This window comes from Mesoplodon mirus (assembly GCF_964341445.2).
Source record: "Mesoplodon mirus genome assembly, chromosome: 4".
NCBI lineage: Eukaryota > Metazoa > Chordata > Mammalia > Artiodactyla > Ziphiidae > Mesoplodon > Mesoplodon mirus.
The window spans coordinates 101265855-101291475 of NC_138979.1; the positions used below are offsets into that span (position 1 = coordinate 101265855).

General features: G+C 35.9%; 1 protein-coding gene across 2 annotated transcripts in view; it reads right to left on the reverse strand.

Moving 5' to 3' along the window:
* CTDSPL2 (CTD small phosphatase like 2) overlaps positions 1 to 25621 on the reverse strand; it is a 70577-nt gene that overhangs the window by 11880 nt on the left and 33076 nt on the right. The window contains exons 3-8 of one of the 2 annotated variants that reach the window (XM_082617142.1): positions 23401 to 23539; positions 21721 to 21867; positions 15217 to 15432; positions 10875 to 10953; positions 10464 to 10575; positions 7612 to 7698 (exon numbers count right to left, since the gene is read on the reverse strand). In XM_082617142.1, the coding sequence (XP_082473268.1) occupies positions 7612 to 7698; positions 10464 to 10575; positions 10875 to 10953; positions 15217 to 15432; positions 21721 to 21867; positions 23401 to 23539 (780 nt within the window). Of the gene's footprint in view, positions 1 to 7611; positions 7699 to 10463; positions 10576 to 10874; positions 10954 to 15216; positions 15433 to 21720; positions 21871 to 23400; positions 23540 to 25621 lie in introns of both variants that reach the window. The other variant, XM_082617141.1, reaches the window with a different exon arrangement.

A 25621-nucleotide genomic window follows, 5' to 3' on the forward strand; every position in this document is an offset into this window, starting at 1 on the left:
GCAGCAACAAAGACACAACACAGCCAAAATAAATAGATAAATAAAATAAAAAATTTATAATAAAAAAAAGAAATAGAGACATAAGGCCAACAGGGTCTAACTCATTTGGATGGATATATTAAAGCAGAAATATATAGAAGTTAAGAAGCACTAAGCACTGTCCAGTAGGAAATAAGTAGGAACAATTTTAAGGTATGTATAATACAGTGAGACTACAATCACTTATTGTATTAGGTCAGAGATACACATACAGATACATACATAGACATGCCTCCAAATGCTTCAAAATCTATTCCACAGATGCTCTTAACTCCATCTTTCTTCTCCTAACCTTCTCGTAACTAAGATTCCTGTCCCAAGCTGCCTACTTCCTATTTTCTACATTCTTCCACTACTTAGTACTTCAGAAACCATCCTTCTTCAAACCTGCAATTCTTCAAAATGATGTAGTCTCTCAAATGTAAGTCTAGGCCATAAGTTTCATTTCAGGCTGGTATACATATATTCCTCCAAATATACAGCAATTATTCTATCTACACAACAAATAGTTTTAATCTATCACTAAACCAAATATATTTTGAAAAAGTCAAAGTTTTAAAATAATGCATAATACTATAATAATGAACAATTGTTATACAAGAATACCATAGCCAAAACATGTCTTAAATAAGACTGCCTACTACCCAAAGATGTTCATGTTATGAAATGTTTATTATGTAAAATTTCTGTACATTTCATGCTCGTGACTCTATTTTGTAACTGGAAGTTTGTACCTCTTAATCTCCCTCACTTACTTCATTATATGTTCATGATGTAAACTTTTAAAACAAAATCTACTAGAATAATGTCTGCATAATAGTGATAATGGAACTAATCTTGTATAATATATTGTGGGCTGATTTTACCAAAACTTAAATTTTATATAGAAAAATGATAAATATATTATAGAAAAATAACATTTCATTAACAGTACACTAACACTACTTGATTTGAGCAATATCTGAGGGTCAGCCTGTACTTTCTTTAGTACAAGAGAATGTCCTATAACTGTGCATGTAAGATGATCCTAACAGGCAATAAATGGTTAATGGAACTAGATTTAATAAAAATAGTCATTAAAATAGCAAGCCAGTTATAAATTAATTATAAATATTTTCTGACAGTCTCCCTAAATTCAAATTCATGTCTAAGTATGCAATGTCAAGTTATATACACTAATTTCTGACTATTAGTTTACCAAACCATTATCTAAGTTATCTAGATAACTTTATGAGCATGACCAAAAAAAGGGGGTGGGGGGAGAAAACATCCAAAAGATAAGCAATTTCAATTTGTGGGCAAAACTGAAAAAAAAATTTCTTACATGTGGATCTTTTTAGGAAAAATATTTCTAAATAGTTTTAAGCACAGATAATATGACCCTAACATATTCAAAAAGTATCTTTAATAGTTTTCCCATGAAATCCTTTGAACTTATTGCTACACTGTTGTAGGAAGAAAAGAAAAGATAAATTTGGTGGTATTCACCTACTTAAGAGTAGGCACCATGGGCTTCCCTGGTGGCGCAGTGGTTGAGAGTCCGCCTGCCGATGCAGGGGACACGGGTTCGTGCCCTGGTCCAGGAAGATCCCACATGCCGCGGACTGGCTGGGCCCGTGAGCCATGGCTGCTGAGCCTGCACGTCCGGAGCCTATGCTCCGCAACGGGAGAGGCCACAACAGTGAGAGGCCCGCATATCACACACACAAAAAAAAAGAGCAGGCACCTTTAAATAAAAAGATGATTGGTGGATGCTATCTATTTAATCAGCAGTAAGAAGTTAAAACTGTAGAAAACTAACAACACTGAACAATGTGAAGAGATGCTACAGGTATTAGCAGATACCACAGATATACAAGGGGCTCTACCATTTTTTTTAACCCTTCTGTACACTTCAGTTTCTTTATCTATAAAATGGGTATAATAACAGTACCTATATAGAGTTGTTTATTAAATAAGTTAATACATATAAAGCACCTAGAACAGTGCCAGCACACTGAGACTCCTAATAGCTATTATTACTATCCACTTTATTATTTAAAAGTAATCAGCCATAAGGAGAATAGCTGGAATGAGCATGATTTTATGGGGGCAGAACTGGGCAACCTCAACTCAAAGAGAAAGCCATATCTATACTTTTAGAAGACGTAAAGTAAGTCAACTGATTACTTAACTATTTAACTTAGTTAACATTGTCTTAGCATCAATACCAGATCATAGAGACAAAACCCAAACCTTCTCCATAGAAAGAGGGTTGCTCAGATAGGCCTTGTGGAGGCCTCAACTTCATAACCCATTGGGTGATTTTACAAGTCACCTTTTGCTTCACACAGTTCCAATAAGAGGCTGCTGGGGATAGTATTTGTAGGTGGATCAATCTGAGGATGAATAGGTAAGTACTAAAACATCAGAACCAATAAAAATAAAAACAAACAAAACCCCCAAACTAAAACCTTCTGCAAAACCTTACAATGTATTAAATAGAAATAAATTTGAAAAGATATTTTCTTATGGAGTCCAAATGGGATAAAGTGTTTAATGTATTCATACAGAAGGTATATTAAAAATTAGCAATGAAGCATACTTTTCAAGTCATGGCCATTTACATACATATATTATATATAAATATACATATATAATTTTTGAATTTAAATATGTATGTACACATATTTGTGTCTATATATAAAATATTAATGTGTTTATCTTAAAGTCAAGTTTACTCATTTTAAAAGCAAAAAAAAAAACCCCCCACAAATGTTGCCTTTAAAAACAAATTCTAAATTTTGAAGCCTCCAATTTAATACGCTTAGTAATCAACTGTCACATCTCCTATATTTGAAGAATATTTTTAGTTACTGAACAAGAATTTTCTGTATTTTTAAATGAACTTCTTCTAATTTTAAGATACATTTATAAAGAATACAAACCATGATGATAAAATTAGTGCCAATGACTAGCTATAAGGATGGAAAAATTACTTTAAAATTATTTAAAATATTGACTTACAATTAGTTACCAAAATATTCTTCCCTACCAGATATAAAATATTACTTTTATCCTCAATACTGTGTCCATGACCCCAGATGTTTTAATGAACAAAATACATACTACTTTTGTACAATAAAATTATGCTTTATGAATGTCAGAACAAAATGCCTCTGGTTTAGTATCAATTTAAGTCAGAGCTTGAGGGGAGGAAAAACTTGATTAGGTGTTTACTAACAAAACTCTTCATTTAAACGATTGCTTTTTTCTTTGTGAAGCAAAAATAATGCTGACATTTCTTCCTAGACTGTGGAAAAGAGATAGATGTCACTGACCCTCTACTTCTATTTTTCTGTGGTATAAAATATTTGAGATCCTTATGAAAATTATCCTAGGTTCTAAGTTTCCCAAGAAAACAAACTATAATAATGAGGAAGAGGCTGAGCTTTGCTAAACATGGGGTTTCCCACCCACCTCTCCCCCCAACTTTTCCCATAAAAGCAACCTCTACTATTAAAACAAAGCATCCTTTAGCAAGTAGCTCCCTACAGGATCCTATCTCTCCTTGAGTGCTTACCACAATCTGATTTCTGGACAGCTGACCCAAAGTTTGTTGATTTTACTGATCTTCAGAAAGCCACTGACTGGCTAAAGTCTTATTGGTGAACAGAGTCAAAAATCAGATGCCCCTGCCATACTTTACAGAATGAGGAGTTGGACAACACAGTTACGTTTGGTTGCACTGTAGTGAAACATATGAGGCATCTTCTTTTTGTCTTCAATTAGCCACGTTTGGGCTGAGTAGCTCTATTACATCTTCAAAAAACTGAGCTCCAGTTCTTGATGGAGACAGAGGAAGGTCATTGAGGAGGTGGTTCAGCTCAAGAGCTAAGTGAAAAATCTGTCTTTTGATTCAGTCCTGCTTGTGGATAGAAGTCATCTTCTGGATGGAAGAGGGAGTGAGATGACCTAGAGTCTTGAATTGGTGGATCTGCAGGAACAGAAACTAAATACAGTGGAGACCTCTTAACTGAGTAACACCACGAGATGGATTTCCTGACAATGTGTCAATATAAGCTAAATATAAAAATTAAAACATGTGCATTGGAACTGATCACGCACTTGTTTTTCCAGATATCAAATGCATTTGTACGATTCTATGAATAAATACGTTTCCCAATATCTAACTGTAAAACAATTCATGGAAAAACTACCAATTAAGGGAGAGGAAAAGACCCATTCAAACAAAAATCCATATACTTTGCCTTTGTGAATGCCACACCCTCACTTTAAAAACTCAGTTCTTCTTTCAAATGACTTTTCCTCCATATACACAAACTATGATCTGTCTATCTGTATAGTGTCAGTGGTAACATATATCAAAATTTTAATTTGAGTTGGATCTTTTAGGTTTATCTCCTAGAGAAATGGAAATTCAAATACATTCAAGGTACTAAATGAGGCTTGAATAATCTACCTCCTCATATATTCTAAGTCTTGTATTAACTAGGTTGAGTCCTACTTATCAATCAAAAGAAGAGTGTATATCATGAAGTAAGGCAATCTTTAAACGTGAGTAGTGACCACCTTAAATTTCCCTCAAACTTTCATCTGAAAAAACCTAAGAAAGCCCATAACCAGGTTACAGTGGATCTAATTTTAAATCTCTCTATATATTAACAAGAATTTTGATGAACATTTGATTACTTACTTCCACTTAGAATTTGAATATGTAAATTTACTGCATATACTCTCATAATTATTAGACCAAGGGTCAGCAAACTACGGCCTTTTGGCCAAATCCAGATCATCACTTATTTCTGTAAATAAAGTTTTAATGGGACGCAGTCATGCTTATTCATTACGTATTGTTTAGGACTACTTTCATGCTACAATGGCAGAAAAAGTAGTTGTAACACAGACTGCAAAACCTAAAATATTAACAACTGGCCCTTTAAAGGAAAAAGTTTGCCAACCCCTGATACAGACCATTATCAAAACATACATACGACAATTTATATTTTAAATTGTTTTGAAAGAAAGAGAATAACAAATAGAATTAACATTAGATATGGTTCTACTATAACAAACTTACCATAAACAAAAAGCAAAAGTAACAAAAGTCCCAAGAGGAAACTTTATCTAGCTTTGATTCAGATGAAGAATTTGATCCTATCTTAGCATTACCATTTTAAGAGTATATACATAAATATTATGGAATTGACATATTCAAGAGTATATAAATGCCATGGAAATGTTCCCTTAAAAATGGTTAATTTTATGTTGTGAATTTCATCTCAACAAACTATTTTTTAAGAGTATATACAGTATTTTACAGGTTTCTACCTTTAAGTGGGCCACATTATACTGTAGTGGTTAAACATGTAAGTTACATCTTACCTAATAATGTGGTTTCTCCAAAATCTCTTAGATCATCCCAGACCCTTGTGTATATTTCTTCTTTGCCAGTAGATGGAGACAACACCACTGAAAGTTTAAAAGACATCATTCCCTGTTTAAAGGGAGCTTGCTGGTCTGAAAACTGGGGGAACCCTAACCCAAGATTTCTTCAAAGTTATTTTTTAAAAAGCAGACAGAATGGCTATGCACAGAATGGCTATGCCAAAACCAGAAATCCAATATTAACTATGGACACCCTCAAAACTTACTGAAAGGGAACTAAACTCTGTACATGATGTAGTACAACTAAATCATTTTAAAATACAATCAGCTCTATAATTTTTAAGATTCAAACTTCCTGCTCATTGCTCCTGATTTAGGTTAGCTCATTTAATTTTCCTGTTTCAGAAAGTGTAACTCAGATATATAAGAAAAAGAGTTCTTTGAATTCCACAGATGCAGTACATATGAAGTTTTTTTATATTAGTCATATGCACTGCTAGGAGCCTTTTATTCAAAATAAGACAACTGTCCGGATCCATAGCAAACAGTAAGAATTTTATAAAGAAGAGAACTAAAGAAGAAATGGTGGAAGCAATAAGAAAAAAATTCAATTTTATGGTCACACTGAAAAGAAATACTCATGAGAGGGAAATCAAACTCATCTACTCTCCAAGTTTCTTATTTCACTACTAAAAATTATGTAAACAGACCAAAACCATCTATCAGAAATAAATTTCAAATCTGGAAGCTTAAGAAATCACATCAAAATAATTATTTATAGTTTTAGTAACAGTTTTCTTTTCCAAATTCAAAAGCCTGAAAGCCATTGTTTTTAAGGGCAATTTTGAACATAAAAACAAGGTTATCAAGCTAAAAAGAGAGAACATATTGCCATGCTATTTATATTTGCCACAAGGCTCCTGTCCTTGAATTACACTAAACAAGAACAACCTATTTGGCAGAAAATGTCTTAAGAAAAAAATTTACCTTAAACAAGTAATATACAGTTAAAAAGGAATTCAAAAACCTAAAATCCCTCATTTTTATGTATATTTTGCTCATCCTCTGATCTATATCAGAACTAAAATCAGTTTACATAAAAGGGAAATAAATATATTGATAGTATCCAGATATTACCATACCTACAGTACCTTTCTAGGTTAAAGCAGAACTGACAATAACTGCTTAAATCCTCTTATGACTGATTACAAGATAAGTTAGGTAAAGTAGCTCCTGAACCACAAACTATTTAACTCTAAAATTTTATGATTTCCAAGCTCTAATAACTATCATGTGCCAAGAAAACTATACACATATTCTAACTGCCTATTAAGAGCACATAAACAACCATAAACACCTTTTCATTGCTCACATGGTAAATGTTCTGTGACTTTATTTAGTTAATCCTTGGGTTGGCTTCCACCTGACAAACAACAAAGTTTTTGACCCTTTCCCAATCCTTCAACAACTGGTATATAAGAAGGTAATGCTAGTTCAATAACAATCTCCATGACAGAAAGGCACTTCGTAGTTTTTGAAGTGTATTCACATATATTAATTCAAATTATATGATAGGAAAATCTGAAACATAAAGTAAAACCTATGGTCAACACACGTAATTTGCAGTGAAATGTAAATGGTATTTGTATTTTGCACTGTTACCTGTCCATCAACACAGAGGAGGAAGAAATACTCTAATTTTTAAAGTAAAGCAGTAACTAGAAGAGTGTCAAGGAATTCTGTAATTAAAATAAAGTAGATCTACTACACTGCAACCTACACACCATACTACTAGAAAAGGCAATAAAAATGACCAACAAGGAATAAGGTTTCTTCCTATTAATTGGGTTTTGGAAAAACAACAACAACAACGCCAAGTGTTAACCTGGCAAGCTCTCGGGGACCTAAGATGTCAGTGTTCCTGCCTCCACCTGCTGGCAAACAGGTTATGAAACTAGCAGAGAGCAATGGGTAAAAAAAGTTCACATTTTTTTGGTAACATTAATGTTGTTTTATGTAGTTATTTATTTAGCATGATGCTACTTTGTGTTACTAAATCATTAAAATACAGATGAAATCCATTAGGAATGAACACATTAAATTTCACCAAAAAAAAATTTACAAAAGATTTCTTGGTTCAAAATATCTAACAGGCCAAAACTCAAGTTAAAAAATTTTAATTACCTGATAAATGACATCTTGGAAAAGGACTGGAAAAGTAAGTGCTGCATCTTCTAGCTCATTTAAACTACAGTGTACTAGTGTTTCATCCTTAAAATAAAAAGGACATATTGAATGAACCAAGATATTAAGACATTTCAATTGATAATTTTATGTATTCATGATCACCAAAAACATTTATTAAAGCACCCATTCATACATGGAATTTTATATTTATAATACATTATTGTGTGTGGCATAGCAAACTGGGATAGAATTTTCTAAGTCACTGGTTCTCACGTGTGGCTGCTAGAACAGCAAGCAGCATCAGCATCATCTGGGAACTACTAGTTAGAAATGCAAAACCTCCAGCTCCATTTCTTATCATTCAAACTCAGTAAGGAGTAGAGAGGAGCTCAGCAATCTATGTTTCAATAAGCCTTTTAGGTGATTAGGATGCATACGCATGTTTGGCAACCAGTGTTCTGAGTCCTGCAGTTGCCAACTTTCTGTTAAGCAAACCACATATATACTTTCTTAATTTTTTTTTTTTTACAATTTGCCAATGGAAGTTTAGTATCTATTAAAAAAATATATCTTCTATTTATATATAGCTCCTTATTCTTAAACCTTTTATAAAGAATTTTATTTTAGAAAATGGATATTTCAGTATCTGTTGAATATGTTTCATAGACATAAACATTGTTTAACTAAATTAGCAGTCAATCAAGACTTCTTTCTCATCTTTGATTACCAAGCCCTGTTTTCTTATGAGGAAAAGAAGGTAAGGATCATTCAATGTAAGGTATGTTGCAAATATGTATATTTCTCAGATCCTGAAGGATTAAAAAAAGGCTTCCATTTGTAGAAAGTGACAACACTTAAAAAAAATAAAGCTGCTAGTAACTACCCCCCAAATTTTTCAATGTGTTTTAAGATGAATTAAAATGAAACACAAATGCTCATACCTTGTGATTCCACCTCTTATTAGCTGGAGTGTTTCTTTTAACCTAAAGTTAAACTCTGGGGAGGCAAAGAGCAAAAAATACTCTAGATATGCCTCATTTTCTTTTTCTTTTTTTAAACATCTTATTGGAGTATAATTGCTTTACAATGTTGTGTTAGTTTCTGCGGTATAACAAAGTGAATCAGCTATATGTATACATATATCCCCATATCCCCTCCCTCTTGAGCCTCCCTCCCATCCTCCCTATCCCACCCTTCTAGGTGGTCACAAAGCACTGAGCTGATCTCCCTGTGCTATGCAGCTGCTTCCCACTAGCTATCTATTTTACATCTGGTAGTGTATATATGTCAAAGCTCACTTCGTCCCAGCTTCCCCACCCCGCCACGTCCTCAAGTCCATTCTCTACGTCTGCGTCTTTATACCTGTCCTGCCACTAGGTTCATCGGAACCATTTTTTTTTTCAATTCCATATATATGTGTTAGCATATGGTATTTGTTTTTCTCTTTCTGACTTACTTCACTCTGTATGACAGACTCTAGGTCCACCCACATTTTCTTTTAATAGCATATCAGAGTACACAATTCAAGGTATTCCCTTAGTATCTTTAAAATAGGTATTCTCTTTCTTATAATTGAATCATAACTAATTCTACTTTCTTCATCTACAGCCTATCTAAATTTTGATCATTCTTCTTTACCCAGTTCTGTAAAATTACTCACTTATGCTCACCAATTCTTATCTTCCCCTCTCTATTTACCTCCACATTGGATTAAAAATTATATGGCCAAACTTGCTACATGACACCAACTGCTAACATAAAAATCTAGCAAAATCTTTTTCAGTTTCTGTACATCAAATCTAAACTACTCATAATCAGTTTCAAAATTTTTCTTTTTTTCCCCCCTTATCCTCTAATAAACACCTTAAATACTTAGGCCTTCTGGATATCTATCTTATATCTCTTTGGCTAGGCAAAGGCTAAGGTGCTGAACTCTCAAAACAACTACACATGCTAGTTAAGATTTTAAAAATATGCTTCTCCTCAAGATAAAAAAACATTTTTTAATAAGAACTAAACCACATTTCCAATTATAGGTTACTAGTAACAAAGGCTTTTAAATAATAAAATGTTTTCCAGTATTATACAATAGATACATATTTTTGCTAATATCAAGAAATTGCCGGCAGATGGTAAACAATGGTGACCATATATTAAACTTGGTTAGGAAAAGATAAGAGATATTCAGTTTTCAAAGCTCTTCTGGTACCCTAAAAAAATATAAATTTTAAAATTCACACCAGGAGAGCATATTAAAGGTTTTATTAGTCAGCATTAAGAAGTCATGCTTTTGAGAGTCTTTTAATAAAGTTATTAGTATTAGATAATACTAATACTTAGTATTAAGTATTACATAGATTGCCCCTCCCCCCAAAAAAGGAACAAGAAAAGGAGTATGGTCTTGCATGAGGTTAACTCATTAAGACTTAGGTCCTTCAGGAGAACATGACTGTGACCCCCCCACCCCCCAAAAAGGTTGAAATCTAGCCATGAAATCAGAATTTATTGGGAGATTAAAGAACAAAACAAAGGGTATAGGAGTATGGGGGCAATAATTAATTTAATTTAAATAGAAAAATAGTGAAATGGGGGGGTTGGTGGGGGGAAAAAAAGAAAAAGAAAGCCTAATTTATTTTCAAAGGGTACTGGAAACCAACAAATTGGGGAGGCCCTGGCATTAGACTGTGCTTAAAATAAAAACATTTCAGAACACCTAAGACATGTTTTTATAGTAAATGTATGTGTAAGGCTATTCATTCACTTGTATTCTTTTAGGTATTTTGGGCTAGTATTTTTAAAAAAGAATTTAACGCCTTTATTTTCCCTAACTCTACAGATAATATACTTACCAAGTCTAAAACTAGGGAGAATTCTGGTGTGCTTCTTGTCTTCAATGGAAGGGCAGGTTTCCTATTTAGTTGTTCTTCTGTCAGTGGTGGAACATGTTTGATGAAATAATAGCTATAAATCAAATTTTAAGAAAATGTCAACATTTCTACTTTTTTATAAATATAAAACATATTACTAAATTCAGCCCATCTTTAAGTTTTTAATTAAATAATGCATATTTAACCTAGTAAACCAAACTTATAAAACACATAAGTAAAACTGAAAATACACAAATTAGTATTTCAGTAACTCAGCAAAGTATTAATACCTACAGGTCAAATGCTCTTCGTAATATACCATTTAGCCACCCCTCTACACATGTACTCTCATTCCGTTCAAAGAGAGAAAGGGAAAAAAAAAAAAAAACTCACGGGTCAAATACTTCCCAGTCTTCTTCATAGGTGGCCTCTGCATGGGCTGATGAATAACCACTATCTGGAGTTACTGGTGCTATTTAAAAAAGTGAAACACAAAATGTTGCTTTTACTCACTTAATGCTTCCATGAAGTATACATTTTTACTGCTTTTATTAAGATCTTCCTGAAGCCCTATGTATTTTAGGTTAAAGATAAGACAAATAATTTGTAAACAGTATTTAAAAGTAAATTTATAAACACATAGATCTAACTCTGGATCCAAAGGAAAAATTTACCATAACAGACAAAGTGGCAAGCTATATCATGGCTAGCAAAATTTAAATCCCTAACAGCTAAGAGAAAATTTACTACTTACACTATTTCCTATTTACTACTTACACTGTGGAGTGTATTATTAGGAAAATACACTCCACAAAATTTCCATTTCTAACTGGATGATGTTTGTATGTATAACCATAAAAATTTCATGGTGCTCATAGCAGTAATACTTCACAAAGTGCACAGTACATACAGTCAGTCAATATATGTGTGCTGACAACAGATCCCGAAGGTAGTTTTAAACCTAAGATCCATGAACAGGCTTTAAGAGGTCTACAAACCCCTAAAGACATATGAAAAAATGTTTTATGTACATTTTTACAGGCATCTCAAGGTTGTCTATGATCTTAAAAGTTAAGAAATTATGCTGTATATAGAAATCAGTGCTTTATTTTTTTTTGTTTGTTTTTTTTTTTTTTTGCGGTATGCGGGCCTCTCACTGTTGTGGCCTCCCCCGTTGCGGAGCACAGGCTCCAGATGCGCAGGCCCAGCGGCCATGGCTCACGGGCCCAGCCGCTCCGCGGCATATGGGATCCTCCCAGACCGGGGCACGAACCCGTATCCCCTGCATCGGCAGGCGGACTCTCAACCACTGTGCCACCAGGGAGGCCCGAAATCAGTGCTTTAGAAGAACCATTATTTTACTTCTCATTTACAAGCAACTTAAAAATAATCAAGAAACAATTCTGTATTCCACGACACATAGTCCATTCTAAGTTTGAATTCAAATTTGATCAATTGATAAAGCTTTAGAAATTATGTTGAGAATTTTCTAAGACAATATTTACAACTTAAATTCAATGAGACAACGATAACTTACAAGCTAAACAGGTAATGTCTTGGAGATGAAAGTTTAAGGTGGATGTTAGAGACTGAATGTTTGTGTTGCCCCAAAATTCATATATTGAAACCTAATCCCCAATGTGATGGTGTCTGGAGATGGAGTCTTTGGGAGGTCATGAGGTCATTAGGTCATGAGGGTGGAGCCCTCATGAATGAGATTAATGCTTTTTTAAAAAAGACCCCCAAAGAGCTTGCATAGCTTCTGGCATATGAGGACACAGTAAGAAGACAGCTATCTATGACCCAGAGAGCAGATCTTCACCAGACACTGAATCTGTTGGGGCTTTGATCTCAGATTTCCTAGACTCCTGAACTATGAGAAATAAATTTCTATTGTTTATATGTCACCTAGTCTAATGGTAGTTTTTTACAGTAGCCTGAAAGGACTAAGACAGTGGACCTCAATAAAAATTGCTGTGATCTGTCTATAGGAATGGAATACTGGTGGACACTAGTCTTTCAGGATAAAAACTTACGTTTTTTGCTATTACCATGTATTAATACCTTCTGAGACAGAGCCAATACAGTGTGTATGTTCAATAAATGACAACAGATGTAAAGCAGAATGTTTGTTCATTTCTAACAACTTTATGCCAGTAACGGTTCATTAGCACAAGGGGACAAATGGAAAAATATATCTTCCTACCACTTTACTATTTCAAATTCCTATTAATCTCAGAGAAAGGGGGACAGGAAGTAATTAGTATTCGAGCACCTCCATGCTAAGCATTTTTCATATTTCATCTCATTTAGTCTTCAAAGCTCTAAATTATTATTACCATTTTAAAGCTAAGAAAACTGTCTCAGAGTGCTTAAATAAGTTATCTAAAGTCACACAGATAAGTAAATGGTAGAGCCAGCCTCCTTCCTTCTTGTTCTCTTTGGCTACGTTCTTGAAGTTGGGGAAAAGTACCACTTTTGTCACTCATACTCATATTTTAAGATCAGCAAAACTTTTACTTCTTCCTTTCATGATCCTCCCAGAGTAACTGCAATGTGCCACCTCAATATTTTGCTCATTTATTTCTAACAGCACTCACCACACTGTACAGTAATTTTTGTGTACACTTGGCTCATCAATTAGATCATATACTCTTCAGGGTCAATGAGCACATCTTAGTCATCTTTATAAATAGTGCCCATCACAAAAAGTAGGTGCTCAATTAAATGTTAGAAAAACGAATGAATGAGACAAATGGAGTAAATCTTACTATTCCCCTCTAGAAACTAAAGTTATAGAAACCCCTTCCCGGTAGGCACAGTTGTCAGAAAAAATGAGTACAAAGGTTTATATAGAAACACAAAAACAGAAAAAACATCAAAGAAGTCAAAAGCCCTGGCTTTGGGGCTTCCCTGGTGGCGCAGTGGTTGAGAGTCCGTCTGCCAATGCAGGGGACATGGTTTTGTGCCCCAGTCTGGGAGGATCCCACATGCCGCGGAGCGGCTGGGCCTGTGAGCCATGGCTGCTGAGCCTGCACGTCCAGAGCCTGTGCTCCGCAACGGGAGAGAGGCCACGACAGTGAGAGGCCCGCGTACCGCCAAAAAAAAAAAAAGCCCTGGCTTCAGTCTATACCTTATCATTCACTAGCCTGTAACACCAGGCAAAGTAATCAGCATTAGATTTGCTTGTTAGGTTCAGTATTATTCCTAAATTATAACATTATAATTTAACATTATCAATATTAACATTTTATTTGTTATTGATTGATTGAGTGCCGCACCACACGGCTTGTGGGATTTTATTGGGTTGGCCAAAAAGTTTGTTCAAGTTTTTCCCTTACGATCTTCCAGAAAAACCCAAACAAACTTTCTGGCCAACCCAACAGTTCCCCGACCAGGGACTGAACCCAGGCCCTCGGCAGTGAGAGCACAGGGAATTCCTTATTTGACAAATTTAAAATAAACCTTGGACTTCCCTGGTGGCACAGTGGTTAAGAATCTGCCTGCCAGTGCAGGGGACATGGGTTCAAGACCTGGTCCAGGAAGAGCCCACATGCCTCGGAGTAACTAAGCCCATGCGCCACAACTACTGAGCCCACGTGACACAACTGTTGAAGCCCACGCACCCTAGAGCCCACACGCCACAACTACTGAAGCCTGCACACTCTAGGGCCCGTGCTCCCCAACAAGAGAAGCCACCACAATGAGAAGCCTGCGCACCGCAACGAAGAGTAGCCCCCACTCACTGCAACTAGAGAAAGCCCGCACACAGCAACGAAGACCCAATACAGCCGAAAATAAAAATAAATAAAATAAAATAAACCATAACTCTATTATGCTGCTTTTCTCTTCATACTGATACAGGGTTGCACTGTATACAAGTTTCATAATTGTATGCATTTTTTCTTTAAATGTATCATGCTGTTTCAATGATTTTTTTTCAAGTTTCCCCTTTATATCAGAGAGATCATCATTTTGCTTCCTTATGCCAAACTTACTTCTCAACCAATGTATATGTACTAGGCTCTCTCAAATATCTGGCACCACAAGGAAAAACAAACAAATCTAAAATAAAAGTCTAAGATCTTCTTCTGGGAAAAGATGTCCATCCTCAGTTTCATTTCTGCTTTTAATTATAATGGAATACAATTTCATCTTTTAGCCTTATATGTCTATCTACCACAACCCTCAGAAGTTACAAATGCTGATCTCACATGTTTCTACATTTCCATAACAACTGGCTCAGGGACCTAACAATTATGTTAGGCCTTTAAAAGCATCCAGGATTAGGCTGCAAAGTTTGTGTATAGGAGAGACCCAAGAACAGAAGCTTCTTCTTTGGGAATGTCATCTGTATATGAAACAAATCTGAAGGTATGAGACTACCTCTATGTAGGGACTTCAGACCTTAAGGATCTAAGACTCGTGCAATTATAATAAATATATTCATAAATGTAAGCATATTATTTTGTTAGCTGTGTTAAGTTTCTCTAAGTGGTAAGATTGGTACACATAATTAAACTGTAAAGTAACTAATATGCAGTTAAAATAACCTTAAAAAATTCAATTTCAAAGTGACTGGATTTGGGGGGAAAAGTGTTATTTCCAGTTTTAATTTTATTAACTTCAAGGAAGAAAAACTTATGCATTTAATCTGCCTATTTAAGAAAAAATACAGTAGTATTTTTACAAACTATTCATGAAAATGTATAAGAAAAAAAGGAATCTTTTTTACCTGTAAGGGGTGGGATATCACGATTAACTGTTTCTTCTGCTTCTTCTAAACCATTATTTATTGATGACCTCACTTGAACTGCTTGATTCGAGTAAGCTGCTCCATTAGCTGATGTGGTAGTACTGGTAGTGATCTCATCCACCTGTTCCATATCAAGCTGTTTTACTATCTCTTCAGCTTCCACAGCCTGTCCTGGGGAATCGGATCCTGATGTTCCTGAAATCATGATTAATTGTACATTAATCGTCACTTAAAAGCTCATAGTGGGTGGGGAAAGATGGGAACAAACTTAAAACAAGTAATAAATAAGCCTTAGAGATCTAATGCACAGTATAGTGAATACAGACAACATTGTATTATAATCATCAAACCTGCTAAAAGACTAGTACTTAATTACTCCAACCACTAAAAAGAAAGAATAATTATATAACATTAGAGAGAACACATGCTAATTATCACTACGATGATGATCATATTACAATATATAAATTATCAAATCAACATGTTGTACACTTTAAATTTATACAATGTTATATGTCAAATATATTCAATAAAAATTCATAAATATTTAGAAAAACTAAATGGAACAGAAACAAAGCTGAGGATACCATTATTTAGTGACTGTTTACTAGACATTTCAAAAATAAGGAGTAAAGACTATAAGCTAGAGCAATATTTGTGAGCAAAGTTTTTCTTAAGAGTGTTCAAATAGCTTAGAAACACCCATTTACAGTCAAACAATTTAGAACTTTAAAAATTTTTTATTGAGATATAATTAACATAACATTTTGTAAGTTCCAGGTGTACGTATTGATTTAATACTTTATATACTGCAATATGATTACCAACTGAGCGTTAGCTAACACCTCTATCCTGCCACATAATTATTTCTTTTTTGTGGTGAGAACATTTAAGATCCAGTCTCTTAGGAACTCTGAAGTATATACAGTTGACCCTTGAACAACACAGGGGTTAGGGACACTGACCCCCATGCAGTCAGAAATCTGAGAATAACTTTACAGTCAGCCCTCCGTATCCACAGTTCCACATCCTCAGATTCAACCAACCACAGATTGTATACTATAGTATTTATTGAAAAAAATCATTGTATTAAGCGGACCTGTGCAGTTCAAATCCATGTTGTTGTTGGATCAACTGTCATTCAGTATTTTTGACCACAGAACTTCTCTTCATTAAAACAAATATCATTTATTAAGTGCTTACTATGTGCTGGGCCACACACACACACACACACACACACACACACACACACACACACGCACACACACATTCCATTATCCTCAAACAGCTCCTGATCTTTCTAGTACTAAGCATCCTAGCCATTTTGAGCAGTTGTAATTTTTTTTTTTTTTTTTTTTTTTTGTGGTACGCGGGCCTCTCACTGTTGTGGCCTCTCCCGTTGCAGAGCACAGGCTCCAGACGCACAGGCTCAGTGGCCATGGCTCACGGGCCCAGCCGCTCTGCGGCATGTGGGATCTTCCCGACAAACCCGTGTCCCCTGCATCGGCAGGCAGACTCTCAACCGCTGCACCACCAGGGAAGCCCCTCAGTTGTAATTTTTAAACCAGAGACAGTTCTCTAAAAATGAGCTAACTGGGCTTCCCTGGTGCAGTGGTTGAGAGTCCGTCCGCCTGCCGATGCAGGGGACATGGGTTCGTGCCCTGGTCCGGGAAGATCCCACATGCCGCGGAGCGGCTGGGCCTGTGAGCCGTGGCCGCTGAGCCTGCGCATCCGGAGCCTGTGCTCCGCAACGGGAGAGGCCACAACAGTGAGAGGCCCGCGTACCGCAAAAAAAAAAAAAAAAAAAAAAAATGAGCTAACTGTTCCCCTAACCATGAGAACCTTTTTATTCAAAGACACAAGAACAATTTCTCAACAAGATTCCGTCTCAATAACAAAGATAGAAGCTAGTTTCCTCATTATATTCAACCATCCCCTAGATGAACCCTCTGCCCAATTTTTCTTCCACTATGGACTGACCCCAAGTCTCCATTTCCTTATGAAATCCTCCAAATGTCATTGTCAACAACAAAATCAACCTCCAATAACTCTCAATTTCCTCACAGAATATTCTTTCTCCCTCATTGCCTTACATTTAACCTCTTTCCAAAAGACATCTCTTTTCCTGATACCCTTCCCTCAAAGCTGTTTATTCTCCCATACTTGTTACTCAATCAGAATTCATTTACCTCCATTGCCGCCACCAGATCATTGGTTTTCCGCTAATGTGTAAGAATGTTTGCTCCTTTGAGATTGCTGTCACCTGGCTACACAATTCTTCACTTGTGCCCTCTGCTGTCACCTACCATCTATTGCCAGCATCCTCTCTCAATCTCAGAGGAATTTAACACCTAGATACCAGTTTACTGCTCTATTAAATGCCTATATAGTTATTACAGGTGATGTCAATGACTCATCCAATAACTAATCCTCAAAGGTCTTGCCCTCTTTAGCTCCATCTACATTCGTAATGCTCTGTAGTAGTTATTACCATGGCTACAACCTGGACACTATCACAGAGAATCTGTTCACCTCTGAAACCTAAAATTCAAATAATTAATCTCCTACCACAACCTCCTAATCTTCTAATTAGCTATCTATCTATCTAGCTAGCTAGCTAGCTAATATTTCTATTACATGTGATCTTCACGTTTGATAAAAGCCAATCTCTTTTATCCAAACACATCCCTCAATGGCTTCTTCTCCACCCTCCTCATCTAGTTAAGACTTCATGGTGTATTATTTAAACCACTCTCAAGCCAGCAGCCTCACTGTCCTCGCTTCCTTGTCTTTCCACTGTCATTCATCATAGAAATCCCTCTTGAATCAATCTAACTAACAGGCTTCTCAGGCACTAGACCCAGGTAATAAAGAAAACAATACAATTATAAAGACTGGTTGTACTCCAAATAAAATCCTCTAATCTTAGCTACGCCTATAGCATGCTGCTCAGTATTTCTGTGTGTGAGTCATTCAGCTTCTTTTACTTATACCCAATAGCAAATATTCTAAACCTTCATTCTCTTCAGTCCCTGCCACCAGGACCATCTCAGCAAAATGATACCATGTCCTCCTTTAAAGAAAAAATTCTATCAAGCATGAACTACTGCTGCCTAAACGTTCTTTCCTCCAGCATCAGAGAAAAATGTCTATTCTCCTTGTTTCAATTCTAATCCTTCTACCTGTTCTCTTGATCCCATCCCTATCAGTAGATCCTAGAAACTTTCTTCGTTAGTTTTTCTTTTTCCCTTATGTTCAACCTATTAGACCCTTCCCTGAGGCTTAACAACATGCTTGCTTCTCACAAATACAAAACATCCCTTGAGGCTTCATGACCTCTCTAGTTTTTTTCATATTCAAGTTCCTCATAACAGTAATCTATATGTGCTGATCCCTTTCTTACTCTCCATTTCACTCTTTTTTTTTTTTTTTTTTTTTGCGGTATGTGGGCCTCTCACTGTTGTGGCCTCTCCCATTGCGGAGCACAGGCTCCGGACGCGCAGGCTCAGCGGCCATGGCTCACGGGCCCAGCCGCTCCGCAGCATGTGGGATCTTCCCGGACCGGGGCATGAACCCGTGTCCCCTGCATCGGTAGGCGGACTCTCAACCACTGCGCCACCAGGGAAGCCCTCCATTTCACTCTTTTAACCCATGGATTAGGCTGCCAACTCCAATCACTCCTCTGAAACTCTTCTGGCAAACGAAACCAATGACCAGTTAATTACCAGGTTTAATGATACCTTTTCAATGCTCATTTCTTTTCCTTCTATCTTTACAACTGTTTGACCCTGGGTTTGACAGTCTCTTGTTCTGGCTTCTATGACTCAGTTTCTCCTGGTTTCCTCCATTTCTCCTTTGTTGGCTTCTTTAGCTTTGTCCAGTCCTTAAATGTCTTCCCCCAAGATTCTGGTTTTAGTTTGATGAACCAAATGGACCATTTACTCCACTGGTTTCAATTAATATCTATAAGCTGATAATACCATGCTCTACTGCTTATCCAGATTTCTAAGCCCCATACCTGAATGACAAATTGTTAGTAGACATTTTTATTTGGTTGTTTCAAGGCCTCTCAGGCTCAGCATGGCCCAAATTAAATTCAATTATCTATCTCCCAGGAACTTACTTTTCTCTCTTGAAAATCTAATGTGTACATCTTACTCTCTCTCTTCTTTCACCTCCAATCTGTTCCCCAAATTTGTCCATTCTGTATCTTTGATCCTTCTTTTCTTCTCTAATACCACAAGTAAGGTTGTATGAAGTCTCACATGGACTACAAGTCTACTAATGTTCTCCCTGCATCCAGCCTCTTTAGAATTTAGCCTACATGCTACTGCCAAATAGGTCTTTAGAAAAGCACCACAAATACTGAGCCTGCACTCTAGAGCCCATGAGCCACAACTACTGAGTCTGCGAGTCACAACTACTGAAGCCCGCACGCCTAGAGCCCTGGCTCCGCAACAAGAGAAGCCACCGCAATGAGAAGCCCGCACACTGCAACAAACAGCAGCCCCCGCTCGCTGCAACTAGAGAAAGCCCATGTGCAGCAACGAAGACCCAACACAGCCAAACATAAATAAATTAAAAAAAAATAAAATCTGTAAACTTAAAAAAAAAAAAACCCACAAATCTGTTCATATTACTCACAGTTTAAAACCTTTCGCCCATCCCCCCATGACTAAGGATAAAGTTCAAAGAACCTACAAAATTGGTTCTATAATCTGACTTCTTTATAATTCTCCCATCTTATCCCTTCCTGTGCACTCCTCAAATCTGATGCTCCATCTGTGACAAACTAATTTGTTTCTGAAATACACTGTACCTTTGCTTACACTGCTCCTTCTACATGGAATGCCCTTCACCATCTTTCAAGATTCAGCTTTTCTATGAAGCCTTTTGTGAGCCACCACCCACAATACAGGACCATTCCATTCTTTGAATATACTCTACTGTTCCATACCTCTCTCAAGGCACCTATAAAAATTTATTATACTTATCACAATGGCTGGAACATAGCAGATGCTCAATATTTGTTGAGTGAACTAGAATCTTCACTCCTCACATTTAAGTATAATTACCCTTTCTCATGGATAAGAGACTCAAGAGTTTAAAGAACTGGTCCAGCGTAACATAAGTAAACAGTGGCAGCTGGGAACAAATTTAACACAAGTTTATCTAACACCAAAGCCTGTTCTTTTCCCACTACACCGGCATTTCCAAAGATGTTTTAGGAGGCACTAGTTCTAAAAGATGGTAAGATGTTAACAGATGTTCCATAGAAGAGTACTTGGTCAGATATGTCTAGGGAATACTGGGTTAAACAAAGTTAAAGGTAGTTTTTTGTTTCTATGCTAGGACTTCACAGTCCTTTAAGGTGCTAATATACATTATTTCTGCCCCTACATCATCTTGATTTTACAGTGCACCATTCTGCCTTTTAAAAATTGCTTTATCATCCAGAAATCAGGCAACAGGTATTTAATGGCTATTTCCCATGTGCCCAATACTGTATCAAACAACATGGTAGATGCAAAAATAAAGACATGACCTCTTGCCCTCAAATAATCTAGAGACTAAATTATCATGTATGAAATTAGACATTATCAGAAAAAATAGGATACCAGCTAATTTAAAAAAATATGTTGAGAAAGAGGCCATTTTTAATTTTTTTTGCAAAGGCATACAACGGAACCTTCAACTCATGTGAATTAGGGTAGTTTTACTATTTATCTAAACTAAGATTCCCTACAGGGGGAAAAAAACAAGCAAATAATAATAAAAATAAATTGTATTACAAAAAAAAATCTGGTTTCAACTCACTCAAAATATTCAACAAATTCTACTTTACTGATCTAGAATATTGAAAATGCTTCTCAACTCTCTCCTGTACACACTCTAAAGATGCAGAAGTCATCCCAACACAGAAAAAATAATACTTTCCCTCCAGCCCAAAGTTTATCATCTAGGTTTTCAGATAGCTAATTAAACATAACCTACATTTATTTCAGTCACTAAAAAAAAAAAAAAAAAAAAAAGCCTTTTAGAAACTGTGTATTTTTGGGACTTCCCTGGTGGTCCAGTTGTTAAGAATCCACCTTCCAATGCAGGGGACTTGGGTTCAATCTCTGGTCAGGGAACTAATAAGATCCCACCTGCCGCGAGGCAACTAAGCCCGTGTGCTACAACTACAGAGACCACATGCCACAACTGGAGAGAAGCCCACGTGCCGTAATGAGGAGCCCACACACCGCAACGAAAGATCCCGTGTGCTGCAACTAAGACACGATGCAGCCATAAATAAATAAATAAATTTAAAAGAAAGAAAATATATTCTTAAAAAAAAAAGGCTGTGTATTTTTAACGAGGCTGAAAACAAACATAAGATGCTAACAAAAATATGCCCCCCAAAATCAAGCAGATCTTTTAAAAAGCCAGGAAAATGATTAATCTTTTAAACCCAAATTATGGTTAATGACTTATATTTACCATTTTTATTTGCTGGTGAAAAAAAGTTGAAGACAGGAGAAAATATGGTCCCCAACAATGTAGTCCTTGGAGGACTGCCAGAGGAAGGATTATCTTCTAATTTTCCATTTTGTTTTACATGTTGATTTGTCATTTCATAACTACCAGCTTCTAAGAAAGAAACAACAAAAATAGTTGCAATCTAGAAAATATGACGTTCATAAATGTGTTCTAAACCATTCATTATAAAAATAACTTTTTCCCTCAAAATACATAAGGAAAACTGATGAACATTAATGTTAAAAAGCTTATTATTTCAAGAAATCCTGAGGTAAATCACTTGTAAATCAAATGATCTTTAAAACAAATTTATTTATAATGGTTTATAAATGCTAAAATTTACTGAGTTTTTACAAAGTAGATTTATACGTGGAATTACACAGACCTAAGTCTTCAAATCAACACAGTGTAACAGAAAATGAAATAAACTTTGTAAGTAAAGCAAGCAAGTTACAATATGAAAAACACAAATGCAAGATTTTGTCTTTGTTTATTTACATTTTGGGATGCTGCCTACTTCACAAAACTTACCCCCCAATCTATTTCTAATGAGTAACAGCTAAATAAATAGAGGCAACTAGTTCTACTGAAGCAGAAGACTATATATACAGCAGTATCAAAAACTACTTATGGATATTGTGAGGCACCATTTCAGAGTAGTTAGGAAGAATAACCAGTTTTGTTTTTTTTTAAGTTTCTTATAAATAAAAAAAATTTAATGAGTTTTGGGAAAATATAAAATACAAATGTCTTAATAAATCATCCTTGACCCTCCACAACTTCAGCACATTTCTTTCCTTCTTTGTTAGAGCCTTTTAACTTGTTTATCCCTTTTCTCCCTTATGGTCAATTCTAACAATGGAGATACATCACTGCATTAAGAGGAAAGAGGTAGGGAATTATTATCACTGCTGTGTTTAAAATAGTATTGGTTAAAAGGTAGCACTCCATGCTCTAAAGTGCTATTCTGTATAGGTTTCTCTGCTTGTCCATCTTTTTTTTCCTCCTTTTTGACTCAGAGGCGCTTGTCAGCAATACAATAAGGTACTGATCTACAACAGGATTTATAAACAGCAACACTATTGGCTTTTGGGCTGGATAATTCTTTGTTATGGGAGGATGTCCTGTGCATTGTAGGATGTTTAGCAGTGCCCCTGACCTTCACCTGCTAGATGCAAGCAGCAATCCCTCCACAGGTTGTGACAAACCAAAAAGGTCTCCATACACTGAAAAGTGTCCGCTAGGGGACAGAAACACCCCTAGTTGAGAACCGCGGACCTGAGAGCTCCAAGCCCCCGCTAGCTCTGAAATCCCATAATCCAGAAACAAATTCTTTGTACATATTTCAAATAAATTAAGTCACAATTATTACCGCTTTAAGAAATGAGTTTCATATACATTTTCATGCTAAACAGTATAAAGCTAGTTGCTCTGCCTTTAACTGTCACTTTAATTCATCAAAGTAGATTTACATTAGGAAGGTAAATTTTTATTTACTTCATGCCACTAATATTTAATACAAAGGAGATTACAAAAATAAGGTAGAAATTGCTCAAAGTAGATTTTTAAAAACAGAACACAAACATGTCAAGTGAGAACTCTGCTTACACCTAATAAAGCAATATGTAAACATTAACAAACCTCCATTTACTTGACTTTTCCGTCTTACTCGAGATATCTGTTTGTTAGGCTTTTCTCCTGTTCTTGGTGTTGATGTGATCAAATTATTATCTATATCACGTTCAATTCTACTCCGTTTTGAAGGATTTTCTCTCTCTTCCTTAAGATATAAGAGGGAAAAACATACATTGAACAGAGTCATTCTGCTTTACAGGTTACCCTTTTTTTCTTTTTTGCCACACCACGCAGCTTGTGAGATCTTAGTTCCCCGACCAGGGACTGAACCAGGGCCCATGGCAGTGAAAGCACCGAGTCCTAACCACTGAACCGCCAGGGAATTCCCTATAGGTTACACTTTTAAAATGATAAAATATGATATGCACCCCCATGTTCACTGCATTATTTACAATAGCCAATTTTATCCATTATCAATTGATGGACACTTAGATATGGTTGTTTCCATATCTTGGCTACTGTAAATAATGCAGTGAATATATATATATATATGCATATAACACACACATATACATACATACATAAACAATGGAATATTATTCAGCCATAAAAAAGAATCAACTCTTCCCACTTGAAACAACATGGATGAACCTAAAGGGCATTACACTAAGTGAAAAAAGTCAGAGAAAGACAAATACCATATGATCTCACTTACATGTGGAATTAAAACACAAAAACAAACAAAAAACAAAAACAGCAAGTTCACAGATACAGAGAACAGACTGGTGGTTGCCAGAGGCAGGGAGGTGGGGATGAGTGAAATGGGTGATAGGCGTCAAAAGGTGCAAAAGGTTATAAAATAAATAAGTTGCAGTGATATAACGTACAGCATGGTGAGTATAGTTAATAATACTGTATTGCATATATGAAAATTGCTGTGAGAGTAAATCTTAAAAGTTGTCAGAGAAAAAAATTCTGTAACTATGTATGCTGACAGATTTTAACTAGACTTATTGTGGTAATCATTTTGCAATATATAAAAATACTGAATCAGACTTCCCCGGCAGTCCAGTGGTTAAGATTCCACGTTTCCACTGCAGGGGTGCAGGTTCGATCCCCGGACAGGGAGCTAAGATTCCACATACCGTGTGGCGCAACCAAAAAACAAATTGAATCATGCTATATATCTGAACCTAATATAATGTTGTATGTCAACTATGCTCAGATTTTTAAAAAGATAAAATATGTTGTAATATGCTTTCTCCTCTTTTTTCATATCCAGAAGAAACAAACAGAATTAACACCTAACAGTAGAAAAAAACACAGAAAAAATCTGACAGAGTCGTAAGAGTATTTATTAACATTATTACAATACACAAATATAATTACAGCATCCTCACAATTCAGATCCTTTCCCCAGGGTCCATTAAATTTTCATGCTACTGAAATACTGAATCTCACAATGTGGTCTAAGTTTCCACCAATTTTCCTTACTTTTAGAATTACTCAAAAGAACAGGGGTCATTTCCTTGAGCAAACCCCACTGGAATTTGCTGGCATTATCACAGAGTACCAAAAATGACACAAAATTAATAGGGCCTGCCACTGCCGCACACCTAATGTCAATTCTCAAAATGTCCACATCAACACTAAGGAGTCTACTCCTTAACAAAGCTCTCTATTCATTTCCTTATATGGGGCAAATCCACATGACCAGTTTACACTATTTTTGCAATACAGGCTTATTATAGTTGGACTTAAAGATTTTTTGACTTTAAATGATGTGAAAGCAATACGTATTCAGTAGAAACTGTACTTAGAATTTTGAATTTTGGTCTTTTCTCGGGCTAGCCATTTCCAGGTACTATACTCTCTTGTGATGCTGTGCAGCGGCAGCAGTGAGCCACAGTGAGCCACAACTCAAAAGTCAGCCACTTGATCATGAGGGTAAGTAACTGACACACTTAATAACCATTCTGTATCCATGCAACTATTGTTTTTCAGTATTCAATCAATTACATAAGACATTCAACACTTGTGATTTTGCCCAACTGTAAGCTAATGTAAGTGTTCTGAGCATGTTTAAGGTAGGCTGGGCTAAGCTATGATGTCCATCCAGTAGGTTAAGTGTCGTAAGTGCATTTTCAGCTTACAACATTTTCAACTTACAATGGGTTTATCAGGACCTAACTAAAATATTATACTCTATGCAATAAGCTGATTTTTCTCCATTTATACATCCATCTTCCTCATCTGTACAATTTTTCTAGAGTCATCCAACACATGA